The sequence below is a fragment of the Sipha flava genome, unplaced genomic scaffold (genome assembly GCF_003268045.1).
Source record: "Sipha flava isolate LNK unplaced genomic scaffold, YSA_version1 104_pilon_pilon, whole genome shotgun sequence".
In the NCBI taxonomy this organism is placed as follows: Eukaryota; Metazoa; Arthropoda; class Insecta; order Hemiptera; family Aphididae; genus Sipha; species Sipha flava.
In genome coordinates this window covers 905,480-925,335 of record NW_020271718.1, presented here as the reverse complement: position 1 = coordinate 925,335, position 19,856 = coordinate 905,480, and the positions used below count along the sequence as shown (strand labels likewise).

At 28.2% G+C, this 19,856-nt stretch overlaps 2 protein-coding genes across 4 annotated transcripts in view; both read left to right on the top strand.

Annotated features, from left to right (window-relative positions):
• Positions 1 to 2,119: 2,119 nt before the first annotated feature.
• Positions 2,120 to 13,670, top strand: LOC112683506 (transcription factor E2F5-like). 2 transcript variants are annotated; one of them, XM_025554564.1, is made up of 9 exons: positions 2,120 to 2,240; positions 3,543 to 3,780; positions 4,830 to 4,939; positions 5,050 to 5,158; positions 9,046 to 9,333; positions 9,454 to 9,550; positions 9,843 to 9,917; positions 13,334 to 13,378; positions 13,445 to 13,670. In XM_025554564.1, the coding sequence occupies exons 1-9, from the start codon at positions 2,185 to 2,187 to the stop codon at positions 13,561 to 13,563; spliced, it is 1,137 nt and encodes a 378-aa protein (XP_025410349.1). In that variant the 5' UTR covers positions 2,120 to 2,184; the 3' UTR covers positions 13,564 to 13,670. The 2 variants fall into 2 exon arrangements, with proteins under 2 accessions (XP_025410349.1, XP_025410358.1); XM_025554573.1 differs by lacking the exon at positions 2,120 to 2,240 and adding an exon at positions 2,255 to 2,372.
• A 3,780-nt stretch (positions 13,671 to 17,450) lies between these two features.
• The window catches only part of LOC112684035 (nuclear pore glycoprotein p62-like), a 3,628-nt gene continuing 1,222 nt past the window's right edge, over positions 17,451 to 19,856 (top strand). Inside the window, exons 1-3 of one of the 2 annotated variants that reach the window (XM_025555342.1) lie at positions 17,451 to 17,597; positions 19,106 to 19,153; positions 19,238 to 19,834. In XM_025555342.1, the coding sequence (XP_025411127.1) occupies positions 17,519 to 17,597; positions 19,106 to 19,153; positions 19,238 to 19,834 (724 nt within the window). In that variant the 5' untranslated portion in view covers positions 17,451 to 17,518. Of the gene's footprint in view, positions 17,598 to 19,105; positions 19,154 to 19,237 lie in introns of both variants that reach the window. The other variant, XM_025555336.1, reaches the window with a different exon arrangement.

Below are 19,856 nucleotides of genomic sequence, written 5' to 3'. Positions count from 1 at the left end.
ACGGTATTAGTAATTTATTAAAGTCTCCATTAAATTCCACCATGAATGTTTCAACTGAAAATATATACTTATACATTAGTTATAACTTGCCTCTCTTGTATGATTGGGATTCTAATATGTCAATTGTCAAATGGATGAACAGCAAAAAACATCGAATAATTACAAGAACAAAGGCTAAGCAACAAAATTATTTTAATGGTGTGTTTCCAGATGCTACAAACAAACATCACCAATTTGAATATAGTAATACTGATGATGAAGAGGTTGTCACAAAAAAAGAAAAAGAAATCATTTTAAAATTAAATTAAAGGAATTTGTTATTTCAATTATTAAAATATATATACATTATGATGTATAATATAATTTAATATTGATGTTAGTATGTATTATTTATTATATGCCAGCGAAGCGAGTGTCAAATTTTTTTCACTTCTGTAAAACAAACAGGATGTGCAGCTCTAATATTTCTTTAACGCAAGCTCTGGTGTGGAGCGACCTTAAAAAAACAAGCAGATTTAGGACCAATAATTTTTCAGAAAAAAATGTCATTGTATATACACAAAATAAATATAAGCCAATTAATTCAAGTATTAATTTATATTAACTACAGTCCAGAGTACCGTAGCAACCAAATATTTCGCCCAGGACAAAACTTCAAAATGCATTCTTATGTATTTTTAATTTAATAATATTATAATATTATTACTGACTGAAAAAACTGCTCAACTATAAATTATAAAAATGTAATTATTAAATTACTAAAGAACGAAAAATGTTTCTTAAGTAAGAACGAGGAAAGAAACTTTTCTTTTTTCATGCCAGGAATGAAAAAAACAATTTATTCCTTTTTAACAAAATTAATATGACCATAAACATTTTTCAATTGAACCCTGATATTAGTTTTTTTATATTAGCTAACTAATATTAGTCAAGTTACTGTTATGCATCAATATAAATATGAAAAAAAAAAATCAATACGAATGGTCCATGGTAGATCAATGGATTCCCAGCGGCGATGGCTAGCGGAGATTTTCATCATTATTGTCAATCATTGTCCAAGTATATACTACCCTAAAATTATAAATAATCTAATAAAATAATTCAAATTCATTATTTAGACAATGTTTGTGAAGGAATGCATAACACAAGTCAATCAAAAATATATATTATCTAAATAAAACTGTAATACGAAATACATCCATGACAATTGTACAATATGTCATTTTAACTAAGCATTTTTACGTCCGGGGAAAATGTTAAAATTACTACCTATCATTGATCAAGAATCAAATACCCCTCCCTACAATTATTATCCAATAAATAGTAAAGAATCATATTTATTGAGTTTTAAACAAATTATCAGTAAAAAAAATAAAAATATCAAACCTATAATCAATAATAGATTTACTACAAAAATTACACCCTCTAAAAATGAATGCCCGGAAATCAAGACGAGGGGTCTTCCTCCCACTAATTTCGCCCCTGTGTTTGAACATTATTAGAATTATCGTAAGTATCAAACATTGTTTATGTTTCTAGATTTATATTCTGAATGAAAAAAGTCTTACAAGTTTTTCGTTGTTTAAATGTATTGTAGGTATTATTTGTATACCCCTCCCACTCAGTTAGCATCTTGAGTACGACATTATACGTCTACACCACTATAAAAAAAAATGTCATACAGATATCAGGTTTCTTATGGGTAAAAGCAAGTTGTTTATTTTAAGTTAAGCCCAAGTATTGGTCACTCAACCTTTCGGCGCATTTAAGAGGGATAAAGAGAGTCGTAAATCATCCCCCAAAACCCCGTCGTCAGAATCAATTTTATTTTTTCGGGTATTGTTGAAAAATAGTATCGATCTATTTTTACTATCCATTATATCGATTTAAAAATACATGGTTGCTTAAGAAAGCATGAATACAATAATGCCATAGGTGAGCAAGAATATATGATTGTGTATTATTGTGTTTACCGTCCGACGACCCACGCGTCCCTTTTAACATCGGTAAGTGGTATACTCGTTTGGCGTGAAGGATGGGTGTTAGGTTTAAGAATGAGGATAGATGTGATATGGTGCAGGTATGTCGTACATTGTTCGGGACAAGATATTTTGAAGGTAGTCGCCGTCAGTTGCAGTCGGCCGCGATGTTGCCGCAAGCATGACCACCTAATCCCAGAGCTGTATGCGTTTCCGGGAACTCCGGGTCAGTCAGTTAACGGCCCGTTTCGTTCGATCTTGGTAATAATAATAATATTGTTTTGTTCGACGTTTTTATATCGGAAATATTTTTTCGACCGGTTTTTAATGCTTCACGTGTGGAAACGATCACTCACCTATTTTACAATTCAATAAACTGTATCAATTCGACCGGTAAGTACTATTCAGCCGGAAATAACTAGGGCCGCCGTGGTTAGAGAATTGATGACAAAGACGATCACCAAGGCCACTAAAAACACTCGTTAAAATTGTTATTCCTTTCACAAGAAAATCATTAGCCATTTGGTTTCTGATGTTGTACGTGAATACTATTGTTTTTATAACATTAATTGGCAAATTATAAAAATATTTTTCGTATATTTGTCAATGTTGAAATTTCACGAGTCTATCATTTATACCGTAATAATATGTTGTACCGACATAGGAGTGGAATATTATTATTGTGGCTGAATGTATTTTTAAATTTATATCGAAAACGTCGTGGCTGACTGTTATAACGACTTTTCATGTAAACACCACCGAGTTCTAAATCGTTCGATAGCAAAAATATTTTCGTGTTTCCGAGTGTCCATCGATAACTACCTCTGATTACTATTAATATTGTGACCGTGGAGGGTGCAACTATTTTTCTTTTTTATCCAAGGCTGCTACACTGAAAGTAACTTATGGTAGGGTTGGTGGGTACCTCGTGAAAACGGACAGGGTGTATTGTACTGACGATGAACAATCTAGGAATACTCGGAGTACTGATGGAATGATGATCTAGGGGTAGTGAACGCGTGCCAGGTGATGGCCGTAGAAAAAGCGTATAATTTTGTTCGTACGATGAATGCATAGTCGTGTAGGGGAACGTAGTTGGTCGAGTTAGTCTTCAAATGATTGCAATTTCCCCTCGTAATTATGCGCAATTTAAGCGACAGGAAATTACGCGGACCAAAAAAGCGAATTAAAAGAGATCCATGTATGTAAACTGATAAATTAATAGTTTTTTTTTTTTTTGACCAAGTATTCAACGCTTAACCCGATGTTTGGGAGTATTTTCTTATAATTCACCCCTACTGCATTTTATCAGTACACACGCTATGCATTTCAATAACAATAACAATATGATAAAAGTGATTATTTCTTATCTGTATGTAGGTATACACACATTTATCTATTTATACTGACATGGTTTTGTCTTACGTTTTCTTACCAACATTGTAAATGGTCGTGTCCTCGCGTTCGCTATTATTTCACATCAATTAGTATCACCATGGTCCGATATATTAGTCCACACGTGGTTATTGTTCGGTAACTTGAGTTTTTAAATTATTTTTAAAGCACTCAGTTGTTCAATACTCTAGTGAAGATGGACAATTTGAACATACTAAACATTCGAGACCCACTAGTAGACCTTGTGGAGAGTAGCGATGAAGAAATTCCATCGTTGTCAAAAATGTTGTCCGTTGAAGAAATGCTTCTAGTTAAAGGCAGACAAGAAAAGTCGTTGGGCAATCTGGCTACCAAATTTGCAGATCTCCTTAGAAACTCTCCTGATGGAATAATGCATTTGAATAAAGTAATTCACATTTTATTTTTTGTTTGGACATAGTTGGAATACATTTTTTAATAGTATAAATAATTTACATCATTTAGTGATCTTTATTTATTCTTAGTACAATGTTTCTTATAATTTATATAACATTTTGTAATTTTTAATAATATAACTAAGCCAAATAATATTTTTATGTTATAAATTTATTTATATATGATTCATGATACTATTTTTTATTGAAAATGCTAATACAGAATCATTTTATATGAATTTGATAATAAAGTATTGACAAAAAATATAAGGATGATCGTACATTTTAGAACTCTTATCTTGTAAGCATCTGAATAATACTAAGTCAATATAAACTACTTTAATTCTTTAAACATTAGATGGTAATGAATAATAAAAAACTTTTTCTATTTGACATTCTTATTGGGTGATCTACCAAAAATTAAATAAAAACGACCTTCAACTGCTTAATATTTTAATATTTTTCTTTGTGCTACATATTGACTCGTTTTGCAAGTGCTCCTCATTTCATCCTATATTTCTTTGGTAGTTAAAATAAACATACACTTGTAAAATTGAATATATATTTTTCATTCCTAAATATGCCATTAATTATTTATCATTAGACTCAATAAACTAATAATGTATAATTAATTGTCAATATTTAAAATTTGTCAATTATTATAATAATAAAGCAAATAACAGCATAAAAATATAATATTACTTAATTTCTGTAGTGCATTTCATTGTAGATATTATTTATGAAATTATATCAAATAATATATAGTCCTGTGCTTAATATAGTCCTAATATATATTTATTACCAATATATAGGCGATACAAAATACTATTTACACTTCCAGTAAAACATCAATGGCCGCAATATGTCCCTTCAATTTTGCTATTTACTCAGCTAAATAAAATTATAATATTCTATAAAATATATTTTTTGTTCTTGAAAGTGTTATAAAAAATTAAAAATTTTATTTTATTATGAATACACTTAGGAATTTTGTGTTATACATTTTTTAACATGTCTATAAATAAAATATTCTATCTTTTAGGCAACTGCTATGCTTGCTGTTAAACAAAAACGACGAATTTATGATATTACTAATGTGTTAGAAGGTATTGGATTGATCGAAAAAAAAACAAAAAATCAAGTTAGATGGAGGTAAATTCATCAATACTTTTGATCTTATATACACTTTTCAGAAAATTAACCATTTTTTCGGTGTTTATTTAAATTACTGTATACTAATTATATTAACTGTATATTGTTAGGGGAGTTGAAACAAGTGAAGATGAAAAAACTGCTGAAATGAGATCAAAACTTCAAGAAGAAATACAAACATTAAAATGGCAAGAAGATATACTAGATAAACAATTAGAGGTATTTGTTTTTTATAATTAATTAAAAAAGTATATATATATATAAAAGATTTATTTTTAATTGTTTCAACATTTTTTATTTCAGTTAAATATTCTATTTACTAACTGTATTATGTACTAAGATTTATACAATTTTAATAATGGTGAATAATCAATTTATTTATTGCTTAATATTAGGTAGTAAATATGTGGTAATCACAATAAAATACTCTAAATTTACTATTCAGTGGCGTATAGGCATATATTTTTTTATTAGGAAGGAATTGGAAGGGCCTAAATAGGCTAGGCCCCCTAAAAAATAAACTGTTCGTAACATATTATTTTTTACAATATAATACATAATTATTTACAAATTGCTCGTAGTACTTGTGAATACAGTTATTTTGATTTTTTAATGTTGAAAATCATATTGAATATATATAATTTTATTCTTATATAAATTAATATATTAATAATTTTTTTAATGATTCACTATTTAACGCAACTTTATAAATTATTTTTATTTATTTATTTATTTATTTATTTAACGCCAATTGGCAATTTATAGCTATATAGTAATAATTAGTAGATTAACAAGAAATGATAATAATGAAATAATATACATGGAAAACTTATTTATAATTATAGACTTAAGTTTAAACTTATACTAAACAGTGTTAGTTAAAAGAAGACATATTATGGTAATACTAATAGCTACCAAATTATGGTAGCTGGGCAAATAGAAGTTAAAATTTTTTTTTTCTACACTCATGAGAATGAAACTTTTTAAATGGTCTTGAGTGATAGAGATTCTCAAATAATTTTTAACATATTTTAATTTTGAAAAGCTATGCTCACAACCTACTTGTGTTACTGAAAATATTAAAAGTAGTTTATAAGATAAATATAAAGCCGGATAAGTATTAGTGTACAAATTATAGTTTACTACAATATTAAAACAACAAATAACACAACACTTGATAGGTCTGATAGCATTATGTGCTTTGTGAGTACAAATTTCTTCTGGCTCATTTTCTAAAATTAAAATAAAGAGTAAATTAATATAAGTAAAATTTAAAACATGCTGTAGATCACATAATTAAAATTAATAATTATTTAAAGACAATATGGGTACGTACGTACTAGTACTATTATCTGACTCATCTGCACTTTCTTCAAAACTTTTATTTTGTGAGTTATATACATTTGTACAGTTTATTTTAAGTTTATCCCATTTTGAAACAAAGTATATGTACTCTAGATGAAGCTGTTGATAAGATAAATCAGTTTTAAATGATAAAATGTTTGTGAAAATACTTTTCAATTCAATACTTTTCAAAACCTAGTCTGGGAAGTTGTTTTCCTTCAGTAAAAAAATTAATTGTATCAAGGCAATTGAAATCAGCATACAAGTCCTTATGTTTTTCAAATCGTAATTCAATACTTTGAATAACTGAGTCAAATATTACATTGCAAACATTAACTTCAAATAACTTTAATGGATTCATAGTTTAATCATCTGCAAATTCGTATGTAAATTGTTAAGTCTTTTTTCTTAGTCGAGTAGTTGGTACTCTATCACTAATTTGGATATTAGTATTTTCTATTTTATCTAGTTCATTATTTGCCCATATAACAAAACTATCAGCAGCCTGTTTAATAGTGGTAAAATCACGATTCATTCATTTTAAACTATCAAGAGTTTGGGTAACCATTTGAAAAGCCCATATAAAATTAACGACACATCCTTGGATATATTTAGAAAGAGAAGTAGTTATATTGAAAATCCTTAAATATATTAGGGTATTAAGAATGGTTTCATATTTTTTATGTCCTTCAATAAAACCAATAGATTTTAAGTGTGCTTCAGGTTTAATATTTGAGTTTTTTACAAATTTCCTCTAGTGAAGTGACTAGTTTAACAAATAAGCATTATCAAAATTATTAAATTACACAGCTGCTTCAAATTTCTGTCCTCAATAGATAAGACCACGCTTGGCAGTTAGTTTTACAATCTCAATGATTCGAAATAATACTAGCCTATTATTTTTAATTTGATTTTTTCTCACTAAACTCAGTCCATATTTTATAAGTGAATCAACAGAAACACTGTTTTTTCGTCATGATATGAGTTTCAACATTATGCCTATGAAATAAAGTTACTTTATGCCCTTCAATGTGTTCATAAACATGTTTCCACTTCATTAAACCAATAGAAAATATGCCAGTACCATCACCATAAGCCAACATATGCAACAATAAAAAGATGAATTCTTGTAATTATAAGAAACCTACATTCTCTTTTCTCCATCTTTCGGAAATATACTTTTAATGATGAGAATGGAATGTTTTTTTCAAGTTGATAAGGATGAAATAGCCAGTACTTAAATTGCCAAAGAAATTCTTTTCATTAGGTTTTTTGAAATAATCATCATCAAAACCTTAAAAGACAAAAATAACATATCTAAAATTTGTAATAAGTAAGAATGTTAAGACATATCTAATGGATCGCTGTTAAAAAGGAATAGATAAACAAATTGTTCAATCATTTTTAGTAGGTATCTGATTGCTTTAAACTTTTTAAATTATACTTATTTATAATACTAAATGTTTTGTTTGTAGAAATAATTATATATATATATATATAATTAAATACAAAATGAATGGATTTAGATAGTTATCATTATATTGATATTTTTATTAAGGTGTTTTGTACGCTGACAATAACGGTTAGCTTCTTCAGATGAATTATTAGTGCAGTCACTATCCAAATTTAAAATAGTTTCATTTTCATTTTGTTTAAAAACCAGTGATCCAGTCGATCCAGATAAATCTAATGAAGAAGTACTAGGGATGTTGTCAAATAATTCTTTATCTAGAATTGTAAAATATATCAATATTATTACTATAATGTATTTCAATTTAATCTAATTAAAATATAGTAGATTTGTACTTACTCATTTGTATGATGTCAATGGTATTTGTAAAATTATAAAATAAAAATATACAATGACCCGACTATTATAATAATTTAAAATGGTAGCTGCTAGTTTTGGCTAAGGTCATCATTGGGTTATATAGGTAATTAATAATTACTAATTAATAAATAAGCATTAAGTAGACCAGTCTTAAAATTAGTACATATACAAATTAAATAATAGTTTATTATATTAGACATTCATTTTTACTTAAGTAAATAAAACAGCGTTCAATACCAACAGTTAGTACTTAACGTTCTAACATAACTTATAAATTGTAAATTTAAAAAAGCTCCCCCTTAAATCTTATTTCCATTTAATTTTAATATAAAAAATTAATAATGAATTTATATGTAATTTAATCTAGTAAAAAATTTAACTTTAAAATACACTTATTATGCAAACTGCAATTTTGGATAAACTAAATCATGTTCTTTTGAAAAACTAAAGCTGGAAACAATTAATAGACATTAATAGGCATTTAATTTAACAAAATTAATTATCAGTTAGATTTAAACGAAACCTCTTGCATAAAGTATGTACCAATAACTTCAGTAGATATAAAGCATTCATTTTCTATGTATAAAAACATTCTGTCAGATAATGGAGACAGTTTCATTACTACAAATCTTACAATATACATGATAGTTAATTATTTTTCTAATTTAATTAATTTTTTTTATTCAGTTTTATAACTAATTCATGTTAACTTTTGATCATGCTTTTTTTGCTTTTTTTTTAAATAAATATGCTTCATTTTTGCTTTTTTAAGACAATTTTGGGTTAAGACAAAATATGAGGTGAGGCCTACCAGAAAAATCCCAAATTCCCAGTAGGCTTATCTGCCTGATATTATTAATATAAATGTTTAATATTTACAATATTATATTTTTCAAATTCAAAAATATTTAAATAATTATTTTTATTTCAGATTCTAAGTCGTGATTTTAAAGTGCTTAAAGAAGAAAAATCGTTTGCTCGTTATATGTATTTATTGAGTAGTGAAATCTCTAACCACCAAGAAAAACGATCAGTTTTTACAGTACAACCTATGGAAGCTCTTAGAGGAGCTAGTATTTCCATTCCAAGAACCAAATTTAACCGAAACTATAATACTAAATCATATGATAGCAGTATGCCATTTAGAATACATTTTAACTCTAAAACTGTTCCAGTTAATATGAACATTATTTCATTCAAAGCTTTTGGCCAATTTGAGGTATGTTTTATGTTATTTTTTTTTTAAATAATATTTTAGTTTTCCATTTTTAATACTTAAAAGTGTAATATTTTAATCAATAAAAATTATTTAATTATACTATATTTATTTATGTTACAGCGAAAAAGATGTATCTCAGACACTGTTAGTAAATTAAAAAAAGTTCCTCGTAATAATTTTTCTGATGTGCCATCAAGTATTAATAATATTTTACAGTGTAAGTCTTGTTACCATGAATTATTATTTTAATTTTAATGCATTCAAGATATTAGTATATTGCATAATCTGTTTATATAACAAATCTAATTAAATTGTATGGAATTTAAATACATAGTTTTCATATAAATTTAATTATGATGGTAAGTTTACTTTTAAATTTTTATTTTTTTTTTTTATTTTATGACATCAATATATCTTTAAAATGTGAATAAAAATGTATCTATGTATATTAAAATAGATAATTAAATAAATAAAATAAATAAATTTAATTAAATAATTTTATTCTATAGATACTGAAGAAACTGATGAAGTAGAAGAAATTATTGTTTTAAATAAAGAGGGTGAACAGGTGGAAAAAAATTTAAGTAAGTTTACAATTTTATTTATTTTTTTTTTTTCATTTGTTATAACTTAAAATGTTTCAACACACTGTTATTACAAGTATTTTGACAATTTTAAATTTTATAAGTAACATATTTATAATATAAATAATATTGATAATAATGATACTAAATTATTAATGTATTATTATTAATTGAGATTGTTATTGAGAATACAATTTGACGTTTTTGAATAGAGTTAATGAGGATATTTATTAATATAATTATATAAGGAAAAGAGATAAGATTATGGAATACTACTATTAGCTTTAAGCTGGTTACACACGTAGCGTTTCGTGCGCTGCGTATCGAAACGCGAACGCTGTAAGTATATTCACTCGAGAAGAGCGTATCTGCGTTCTAAACCCGTTTTTCTTTACCAAAAATGCGCAAAAACATGTTTAAAATTCTTAGTCCATACGGTCTGGTCATTGTTCAGTTCAAATTACAACGTGGTCGAGGGAAGTCAACTCGAAAGTTAATTTTTTTTTATCAAAATTGTTATTTTTACATCTATGATGGATCGGTTTAATGATATTGAAACGACATGTGTTGCTTACGTTTCATTCAAAAAACACAAAATGCAAAAACAAAAAATAAACAGAAGACGTTGTTGGGTACACCCATTAAATGCCATTGCAGAAAAAAAGTAGGTAGGTAGGTACTAAGGTACCTATACAACAATATTCACTGCAGAGTGAAAACGCACTTCGTTGATATAATTTTATGAATGAAATATAATTGATTATTAACGAATATGTATGTAGTATTGCGAGATAGTAAAAAAACGCAGCAAAAGATACGCCCCTTGTGTATAACTACATTACAAAACCCATGTCTAATTTTAGCGTTTGATAGCGTACGGACGCTCAGAAATTGAACCATTTCGTCTTGGAGCGTTCGACAGCTGTCGAATACTCCGTTTATGCTTATCGTGCTAATATACACAATTAATACATAATTATATATATATACATAATGAGTATTTAATTTTAAATGATAAAACACATAATTTCCGAAACGCGAAAACGCAGCACACGAAACGCTACGTGTGTAACCAACTTTAAGTGTTTAGGACTGTCGTGAGAAGGAATATAAGGGCAGTGCTGTAGTGGAGGGTATACGGTGGTATACGCCGTATACTTTCTGGTTATTTCTTATAAACTCCGTATATCTTCAGATTAAGATCGTATATTCTCTGTTGTAGTGAAATTATATATATTGGGCGATTGACGGACATGTACTGTAGATTAGATAATATAACAATCAAATAACTGTATAATATCTGTATTTAAGATAAAAATAAAATGTTCAGCCGTCGCATAATACTGTGTAGTGTATCCATTCCTTCATTTTTCATTTTGCCGTTGACAATGATTCGTATATCATATCTGTGTATTAGTTATGTCCAGTCGATTATTAAAAAGGTACGTGTTTATTTTATTTGCAAATCTATTTTAATAAGCAGTTATAATATGGATAGTTGGTTAAAAACGGGAAGTTTATTATAAAGAAAAAGGAAAGACGATTATGCGTTTTAGATACTTGATATGATACCTAATGATAGTATAAATGTTTAATATTATAACTCATAGTATACCCTCTGCCTTTTTTAGAACTACAGCACTGGATAAGGGGACCAATCAATGAGTTTAGATTTTAAATAAAAGTTGATATAGTGTCGGCGATATCATTCTCCGTGTGTGATAATTGAATTTTTGTGGCTTCCGCATGTTTGGTCTTGGACTGGGCGTTTGAATCAGAGCCCTTGGCTGGATGGACTTTTTGGACTGTTTTTGAAAGTAGTTTTGTAAACTGGGCATCCCTTAAAATTTGCAGTGTGTTTCTTTGTGCTAAGGGCGCATTTGGGTGGACTATGAAGGTCTTTGGAGCACGCTTTCGTGAGCACGCATTTAGGTTCATGGCAGCAATTGTTTCGCGTGTGTCCGTAAAGTTGGCAATTGTAACATTGTGGTGGGCCACGTACCTTTTTATGTGGTTTCTCAATCGAAACTTTGGTATTGAGTAGAAACTTGATGCCAAGAGCGTCTTTGTTATTGTATTGTGTTAAAATATCCACAAAGAATAAAGGTAAAGAACATTTACTTTAATTCTTAACATTGTATATGTGTTTAACTGAGTGTCCTAACTCAGCTAAGGCACTAGAAATGTCATTACTTAAGGCAGAAAAGTGTAGGTTTCTGATAACTTTCCTGTATGGGCGAAGGTGACGGGGGGTGTATGAATGGAGGCTAGCATTTGTTTCATGTAAATGGTCAATGATTTTATTGAAATTTTCCCGATCCGCAGGTTTTATGATGATATTAACGACGTTGACCTACAGGTAAAGCCATTTGAGTCGGTGATGTTGGTTAATACCTTATTGAAAGCGGAGTAGTTTTTTATGTCCTTAACATGGATAGGTGGAGCTGGATGCCCCTTGTCTCGTTCAATGCTAGGCGAGTTCACAGGATCTTCCTTGAGGTTGACAAAAGTCGTAGTTGTTGCTATGTCATTGGTGTCATTAGTGGCAAGTAGGGCGAAACGGTTTGGTGTAACATAGACTTAAGTTTTTTTGTCATTTTGACTTGGCGAAATTGACGAGAATGACAAATTTCGTTTTGTGGATTTTGGTGTACACGGCGAAGCAGGACCAGTTTTCTGAACGTTGTCCATCATAATGATGTAAATATAAAATTGAAACTGTTAGTCAATATAGTGACCGTAATAAATTACTAATGAGCGCACAGCGATAACGGAGCGAATACGATACGATACAGTGTACATGTGTTCATGATTGAACGCTATAGCCGAACTGCAATTTTATTTTATTTTCGTAGCATATAAATTAATTTATTAAATGTTTTATTTAGTAAATATTAATTTATTAAAATTGTATGACCTAAAATAGTTTTTAGGTAATTTAAAGTTATATTCATTATACAGTACTTTTAGAACATTGATTACTTCTGATATTTTATATTAATAAAATTAAATTTAGTTTGAAAAATAATAGTCTTTTTTATTGTTTTTTTTTTAATTTCAAAAAGTACTTAGAAAATTAAACAGATGATTATTTTTTATATCAGGGTTTAGTGATTAACTTATTATTACTTTTTAAAAATTAATGTGAAAAAAGTGTATAACAAAATTAAAGCGATCATAAAAATTATTATATTATTCTTTATATCTTATTAACAAATGTATATTTTCTGTAGAAATTTTTGCTATCAATTATTTCTGTCTGTTATTCCATTAAATGGTTGATTTTTCTAGAATTTTAATCAACAATGATATGTTGTTTTATATTACTGGTTTTTATTTGTAATTTTATTTTTAATAGTAATTTTAAGAATATATTTATCCACATTTTTTGCAACTGTTAATGTTTTTCTTTATAGATAGTGATATGTCTGAACACAATGATAGTAACTCTCATGTTAAAGGTACGGTATTAATTAAATATTTTATGAGTTTTGATTTAATAAATGCTGTATTTCACTATGTTTCAGTTCCTCCACGCTATGATCCAGTATTCCGGTTAAGCCCTCCTCCTTCACCTAATATTTTTCCGTGTTTAATTGATCCATCACAGGGTGCATTTGAAGCATTTGATATAAAACCAAAATAACAAGAACTTTAATTCCTTTACCTACTTTGTTTAATTATGTTGATTACTACATATTTTGAATGTTGTAATTAATGCCATCATGTTAATATATTACCAAAATATTTAATTTTTTAATTTTTTTTTCACTTAACCCTACCTACTTAAAATTTATCTAAACTTAGATTTATTATTAGATATATCCTCTGCATATGAAAGTCCTTGACAGCAAGCCTCTTTTCAGAAGACATATTGAGTCAACACTATTGGAACTTAACTAAACCAGCTAAATGACTAATGTATTGATAGATTAATACCTCTTTAATTTATCAGTATAGTCCAGATATTTGCTATCACTATGACTAAGATTTTAATATAATAAAATCAATGTTAATTCTCAAACTCTAAAATTTTGTTTTTCAATTGGTATAATTATCAATTTAATCTAAATGTGAATTTTTTTTGGAATTTTTTACTATGTAAAATGTTATTTGCTTTTACTTATTATTTTTAAGTTACAATAATAATTTTTAAAGTTCGGTAGTTATTAATAAGATTTAATCATCCTAATGTACATGTAACATGAGTAGACCAAAAATATATTTCTTGATTTTTATTGTGAAAGTATAGAGTAAAAAATTATAAATTATATAAATAAGAAGATAATAGTAAGTAAATAGAAAATACTAAAAGTGGATGCCAATTTTCTTTTTCTATACAAAAGTTACAAACCTAAACACTTTAAGTGGACCATAAAATAATTAATAAATAAATAAATAAATAAACAAATAGTTAATTTATATAAAGAAATAAATGCTTAGCCTGGAGTTTAATTATATTTGTAACCGGTTTTGAATTAAAAGTTCATAATCAAGTATAGGTATACTAGGTTAATAAAATCACGATTTTTTCTGCAATGCAACAAATTATAACATAGTTGAGTTTGAGTTTGTGGTTACATTTATAAAATTAAAATTAAATATAAGTGGATATAAATTATTTACACTGTAACCTACACATAGTTTATGCTTAACACAGTTAAGAAAAAGGTACTTATGTAGTTGATTGAAGTTTAAAACTTAAATATTGAATAAGTTAAGTTAAAGTAAAACTATCAAGCCCCTCTTCAGATATGACCAAATATCCTATGTTCATTACTATAGTACATTGACTAAGTCGTGCCAGGCAAACGTATCAATACAGAATACCTTCAATCAGGGACGGAGTGGCCCGCCGGGCAATCGGGACAACGCCTTTGTGTAAGAAGTGGCCTGGTGTATTGGAAATAATTAATTATTTTGTTTTTGTAGTTTACTATAGAAACAACGAAAACAAATATATTATGTGAACCACGAATTAAAATATTACAACAAACACGTAATAACTCGATTTCTCATGTGTTATTCAGACGGGTTACAATATTGTATTATGATTGATATAATACGTAAATAAAATAACATTACGACTATGATTGTGAATAACAGTACCTAGGTAGTTTATGCCTGCATTTTTATAGAATAATACCACAGATTATTCTTTTCAGCATACCGGTTCATTAAGAACTATTGCTGCCGTCAAGAGATCTCGCCATCCATTTCTGTTATTAGTCAACTCAAAGGTTACATTTTGGTCTATCTCTTTCAAGTCTGGTTATTACATCGATCCACGGGTTCTTGGTCTTCCTAAGAGCCTTGTTTTATTAATTTTTCCTACAAGTACTTTTTTTTATTAGTTGTACATCTGCTCTCCAAACCACTAGCTATTTATTCCTAATAAACGCTAAGATATTTGGTCTGTTGTACACAGGCTTTTTTTTTTTTTAATGTTATAAAATAATGTTCTTAGTGTGAGGGCGTTAGAAACGTAAAAAAAAAGTTATGATAAAATAAAAATAATAATTTGTTTGCAAATGATCATCCCCTTCCATACAAAAGTTATATATAAGCCACCGGTTGTACAATTTCTGTAATTCTTGGTTTCTTCTTTCAGAAGTGTTTGTTTCTTGGTTGAATCGTGGCTCATATGTTTCGAATTATTTTTCTCTCAAATATCATTAAAAAAATTTATCGCCTTTCGTTAAGGACCATGTCTCGCAAGATTATGATTATATAATCTGGGAGATAATATGAAATAAATCAGAAGAAAACAAAACACATGATATGTACAATTTTCAATTTTTCTAATACTCATAAAATATTTTGTAGAACATACATCATATTCTCTCTTTGTACACATTACTGATAGTTATTTAATTATTTGACTTTAAATAGGTTCCTAATTGTAGATATGTACGTATAAGTGCAAATATAATTATAATTTAACATATTATTTTTCAAATTAACTGGAAAATACAAAATTATTCTATTGTATTATTAAACTAATCAAGTTATAAAGCCAATTAGATAATTAAAAAGTTATATATAAGTTAACAGGTTCGATAGTTCTTAAAATTTTAATCACTTAATGTTCACCTTTGATTCTTCCTACATCCAATATAAAAAAAATCGTCTAACATATTGTATATTATCGTGGTTGTTTAATACTAATAATACATTTGTTTGCAATAGCTAACTCGAATAATTTTCAAAACCCCACCACAGGCCACAGTTATAATATGTTGTATAATCATCCACATTCAATAATCGTCGACATCTATAGTCAAATATATACTAGTATGTCATTTATAAAATGTTGAGTGAAATATTTTTATATATTTTCATGTTTATAAAATACTTTCGGATTAACTACGTCAAGCGATTGTAGTGGCGTTCTGAAGCAAAAATAAAATGTGCATTTAACAATAACAATTTACTTCAGTGCAACACGAACATTGCTACAATATATTATAAGTACTTCCCGTAGAACAACAATATTAACAACGATCTGTACGGCGACTTTTTAATCATTTTCATGTATAATGAAATAATAGGTACTCTCACACTCGGCGATACTTCAGAAACGTTTAATAAATATATGCTTTATCGTATGCTCCGATCATTATCTGATTTGAGAATTCTAGGTTCTTTCGAGGAATTGTAATTTTTCCCCTCTTTGTACCAGTTACAAATCGCATCTTTGGCAGTCACCTGGTTCTTGTCAAAAGGATTTTCCGGCTGATGCATGAACTAGTCATCTTTTACTAACGTCTTTGTTCACGTGAGCGCGTTACGGTACAACTATAATATATGTATATATATATATATATATATATATATATATAGGTACGAACGAAAATATTAAATATTACATAATTTTGTGCTACTTATAACATTAAACTAACTATAACTTATAAAACTAATTTAAGTAAACTTAACTTCTAACTAATAACTTTTAACTTTTAACGTTTAAGTCGTATCTATGTACATATAATACAATACAATATAATTTAATACACTTTATTTAACAAAGAAAATATATTACAATGAAATTTATATGTTAAAACCTCTTATACCACAATGTTTTGTTGCAATTTCTTGCACTGTAGACTTGCTTGCAATATATATCATGCAAGAATACGCAAAGTAATAACAAAAATAATATAAAATGTATAAATGTGTAATCATTATTTTTTTTATTATCTAATATTATTTATCAATAATATGTGACATGTGCGTCTGGCGTCAGCTGCTGTTATTCGGCAACTGCTCAACACAGGACAGTCGTACAGTGCATATGACAAAAAAAAAAGTTATTTCACTAACAATTTGAATTTTGATTCAGTATAAAAACTAATTAGGAATAATAATAATCATTGAAAACATACATTTTTTTATGAAAAATAAAATAACCGGCCATCTTATATGGCCGGTTTGATGCAAAACCAGCAACCATCTTTGGTATTAAAAAACCGGTTAGTCCGGCCGAAAACCGGTCAGTTGGCAACCCTGTTTTCATTCCGTTTACCTTTTTTATCTACTCGCTACAGTCATCGGTGTTCAGTGAACGCTGTTCACGTTGAAATTGAACGAATACCGTGATCATGAGTTTTAACTTCGGCGCACCAAAAACCACCGGCCAGCCGTCTCCGTTCTCAATGAGTTCGCCGGCCAACACTTCGGGTAAATCGATTTTTAAATTGTTTACACGTGCGCATTTAAATCTCGTCATTACGATTTCCAACCGTCGGTTGTTGCATTCGAATCGTATTTTCAGAAACTGGAACGTCTAATACTTACCGGTTCCTAACTTGTAGCATGTTTTCCAAAAACGCATACCTTTCAACAAATAAACTGTACTTCAACAGTCGTCCAATGTCTTGAATTTTTTTTATTTTTAAACGAACATCCCAGCAATTTTTTAAAGTACTTTTAATTTATACTTGATAAAATACTGCTAAAAATGTCTCAACCGAAATTAAGTAGACTTTTTTTTCCATACATATCTAATATTTATTCATTTTTAAAATAGTTAGGTAATATTTATATTTTCAATGACCTAATGTGATTGAAAACATTTTAATACTAACATTAGAAATAGTTAATTTATTTTACATGAATATTTAATAAATATATATATATATATTTTACGGGCAAAGTATACAATTTTGGCATTTTATACATTTCTGGACAGTATATAAAATGCTCTTCGTATATAGGACAATATAGGTTACAGGTGATACGATTTAATGAAATATGATAAATCAATGAATAATGACATGTATTTATATTATTGATTAATTCATCTCAGTAGTTATAATTAATTGCACCACCAATCCTTTCTTGGCTGTACTTCATTTTTTTTTTTTACACAATTTGCAACTATTTAAGTATAGCATAATCATATCTCTGGTGATATTTTTTATTTACCTTGTGTTCTATCCTGTTTTGTCCACCATGTCCAATCAATCAATGAACATTATGTATAACATCAAATAACTCTTCATTAGGACATAATATTTAATTTTGTTGTTTTCAGATACTGGTACAATTAACTTGTTAACATTAGACACTTTTTAAATGTCATATTTTTTTAAAAGTTTATAATCATTCGGTTCCTTTTTCTTTGAATTGTTTTTTAATTGATTTATATATAAAATTAATTGATTATATTTTAACTTGGTAAAAAATGAAGTATTTGAACTTTTTTTTTTTTTAACAAATTGTTTAAATCTTCATTAAACTTTTCCATATTCAAATAAGTAGTTAGGTACGCACTGAATGAATTAATTTGCACTGTACTAATGATTCGTGGTTACTAAATAGTTCATTTTTGAGAATAGGTAAAAGACCAACTGCACGATAATCACTATAACTACTTATAATATAACTTATAAATCAGTAAATGTAGTAATAATATATTATGTCACGTACACTCATGTAATATGTGAATAAGCAAACATCCCCATTGTAAAAATACAATAAGAACAAACAAACTAGTTACAGATAATAATTTGACTTTATTTTAACTATGTTTTACGATTTATCATATTTCATTAAATCATATCATCCATTATCTATATTGCCCAATATATGAAGGGCATTTTATATACTGTCCGGACAATGCATAAAATGCCCAAATTGTATACTTTGCCCATAACATATATATATAATTAACTTATTTATTTTAGGTGGACAACCTCAATTAGGATTATTTGGAGCTACTACTCAGTCACCTGGTATTTGTTATTTAATTATTATAAGACAATTTAATCATATAATAAAATATATATTCTTATATGATTTTGTAAAAAAAATTTTAGCACCGGCCTTTTCTTTACCGACTAGTGTACCTACTTTTGGTGCTTCTACTTCATTGCCTTCAAGTACTTCTATTTTGGGCACTGCAACAGGAACATCAAAACCAGGATTTAATTTGAGCCCAATGAACCCTCCATCTTTCTCTTTTGGTGGAACTCCAAGTTTTGGGATACCAGCAAATCCTCCTAATACTTTAGCAACAAATTTTACTACAACTTCTCAAGCACCATCAACTCAAGCTTCCACAGGTTTTTCATTGGGGACAACTCAAGCTTCTACTGGTTTCTCTTTAGCTGGTAACACTCAAGCCCCAACTAGTTTCTCTTTAGGTGGTGCTCCTCAACCAGCATCTACTGGTATTTCCTTGGGAAGTACTCCCCAAACTACATCTACTAGTTTTTCTTTAGGAACTACTTCTCAGGCTCCTACTAGTTTCTCTTTAGGAGGTACTACTCAAGCTTCAACTGGTTTTTCTTTGGCTGGTACCACCCAACCAGCATCAACTACTGGTTTTTCTTTGGCTGGTACCACCCAACCTGCATCAACTACGGGTTTTTCTTTGGGAGGTACTAGTCAAGCATCTACTGGCTTCTCATTAGGCACAACACAAGCATCTACTGG

Excerpts from the sequence above, each read along its gene's own strand:
- LOC112683506 (XM_025554564.1), top strand. The coding sequence starts at position 2,185 with ATGCGTTTCCGGGAACTCCGGGTCAGTCAGTTAACGGCCCGTTTCGTT. Across the intron at positions 2,241-3,542 it reads GCCCGTTTCGTTCGATCTTG|CACTCAGTTGTTCAATACTC; the intron begins GTAATAATAATA and ends TTATTTTTAAAG. Across the intron at positions 4,940-5,049 it reads AAAAATCAAGTTAGATGGAG|GGGAGTTGAAACAAGTGAAG; the intron begins GTAAATTCATCA and ends GTATATTGTTAG.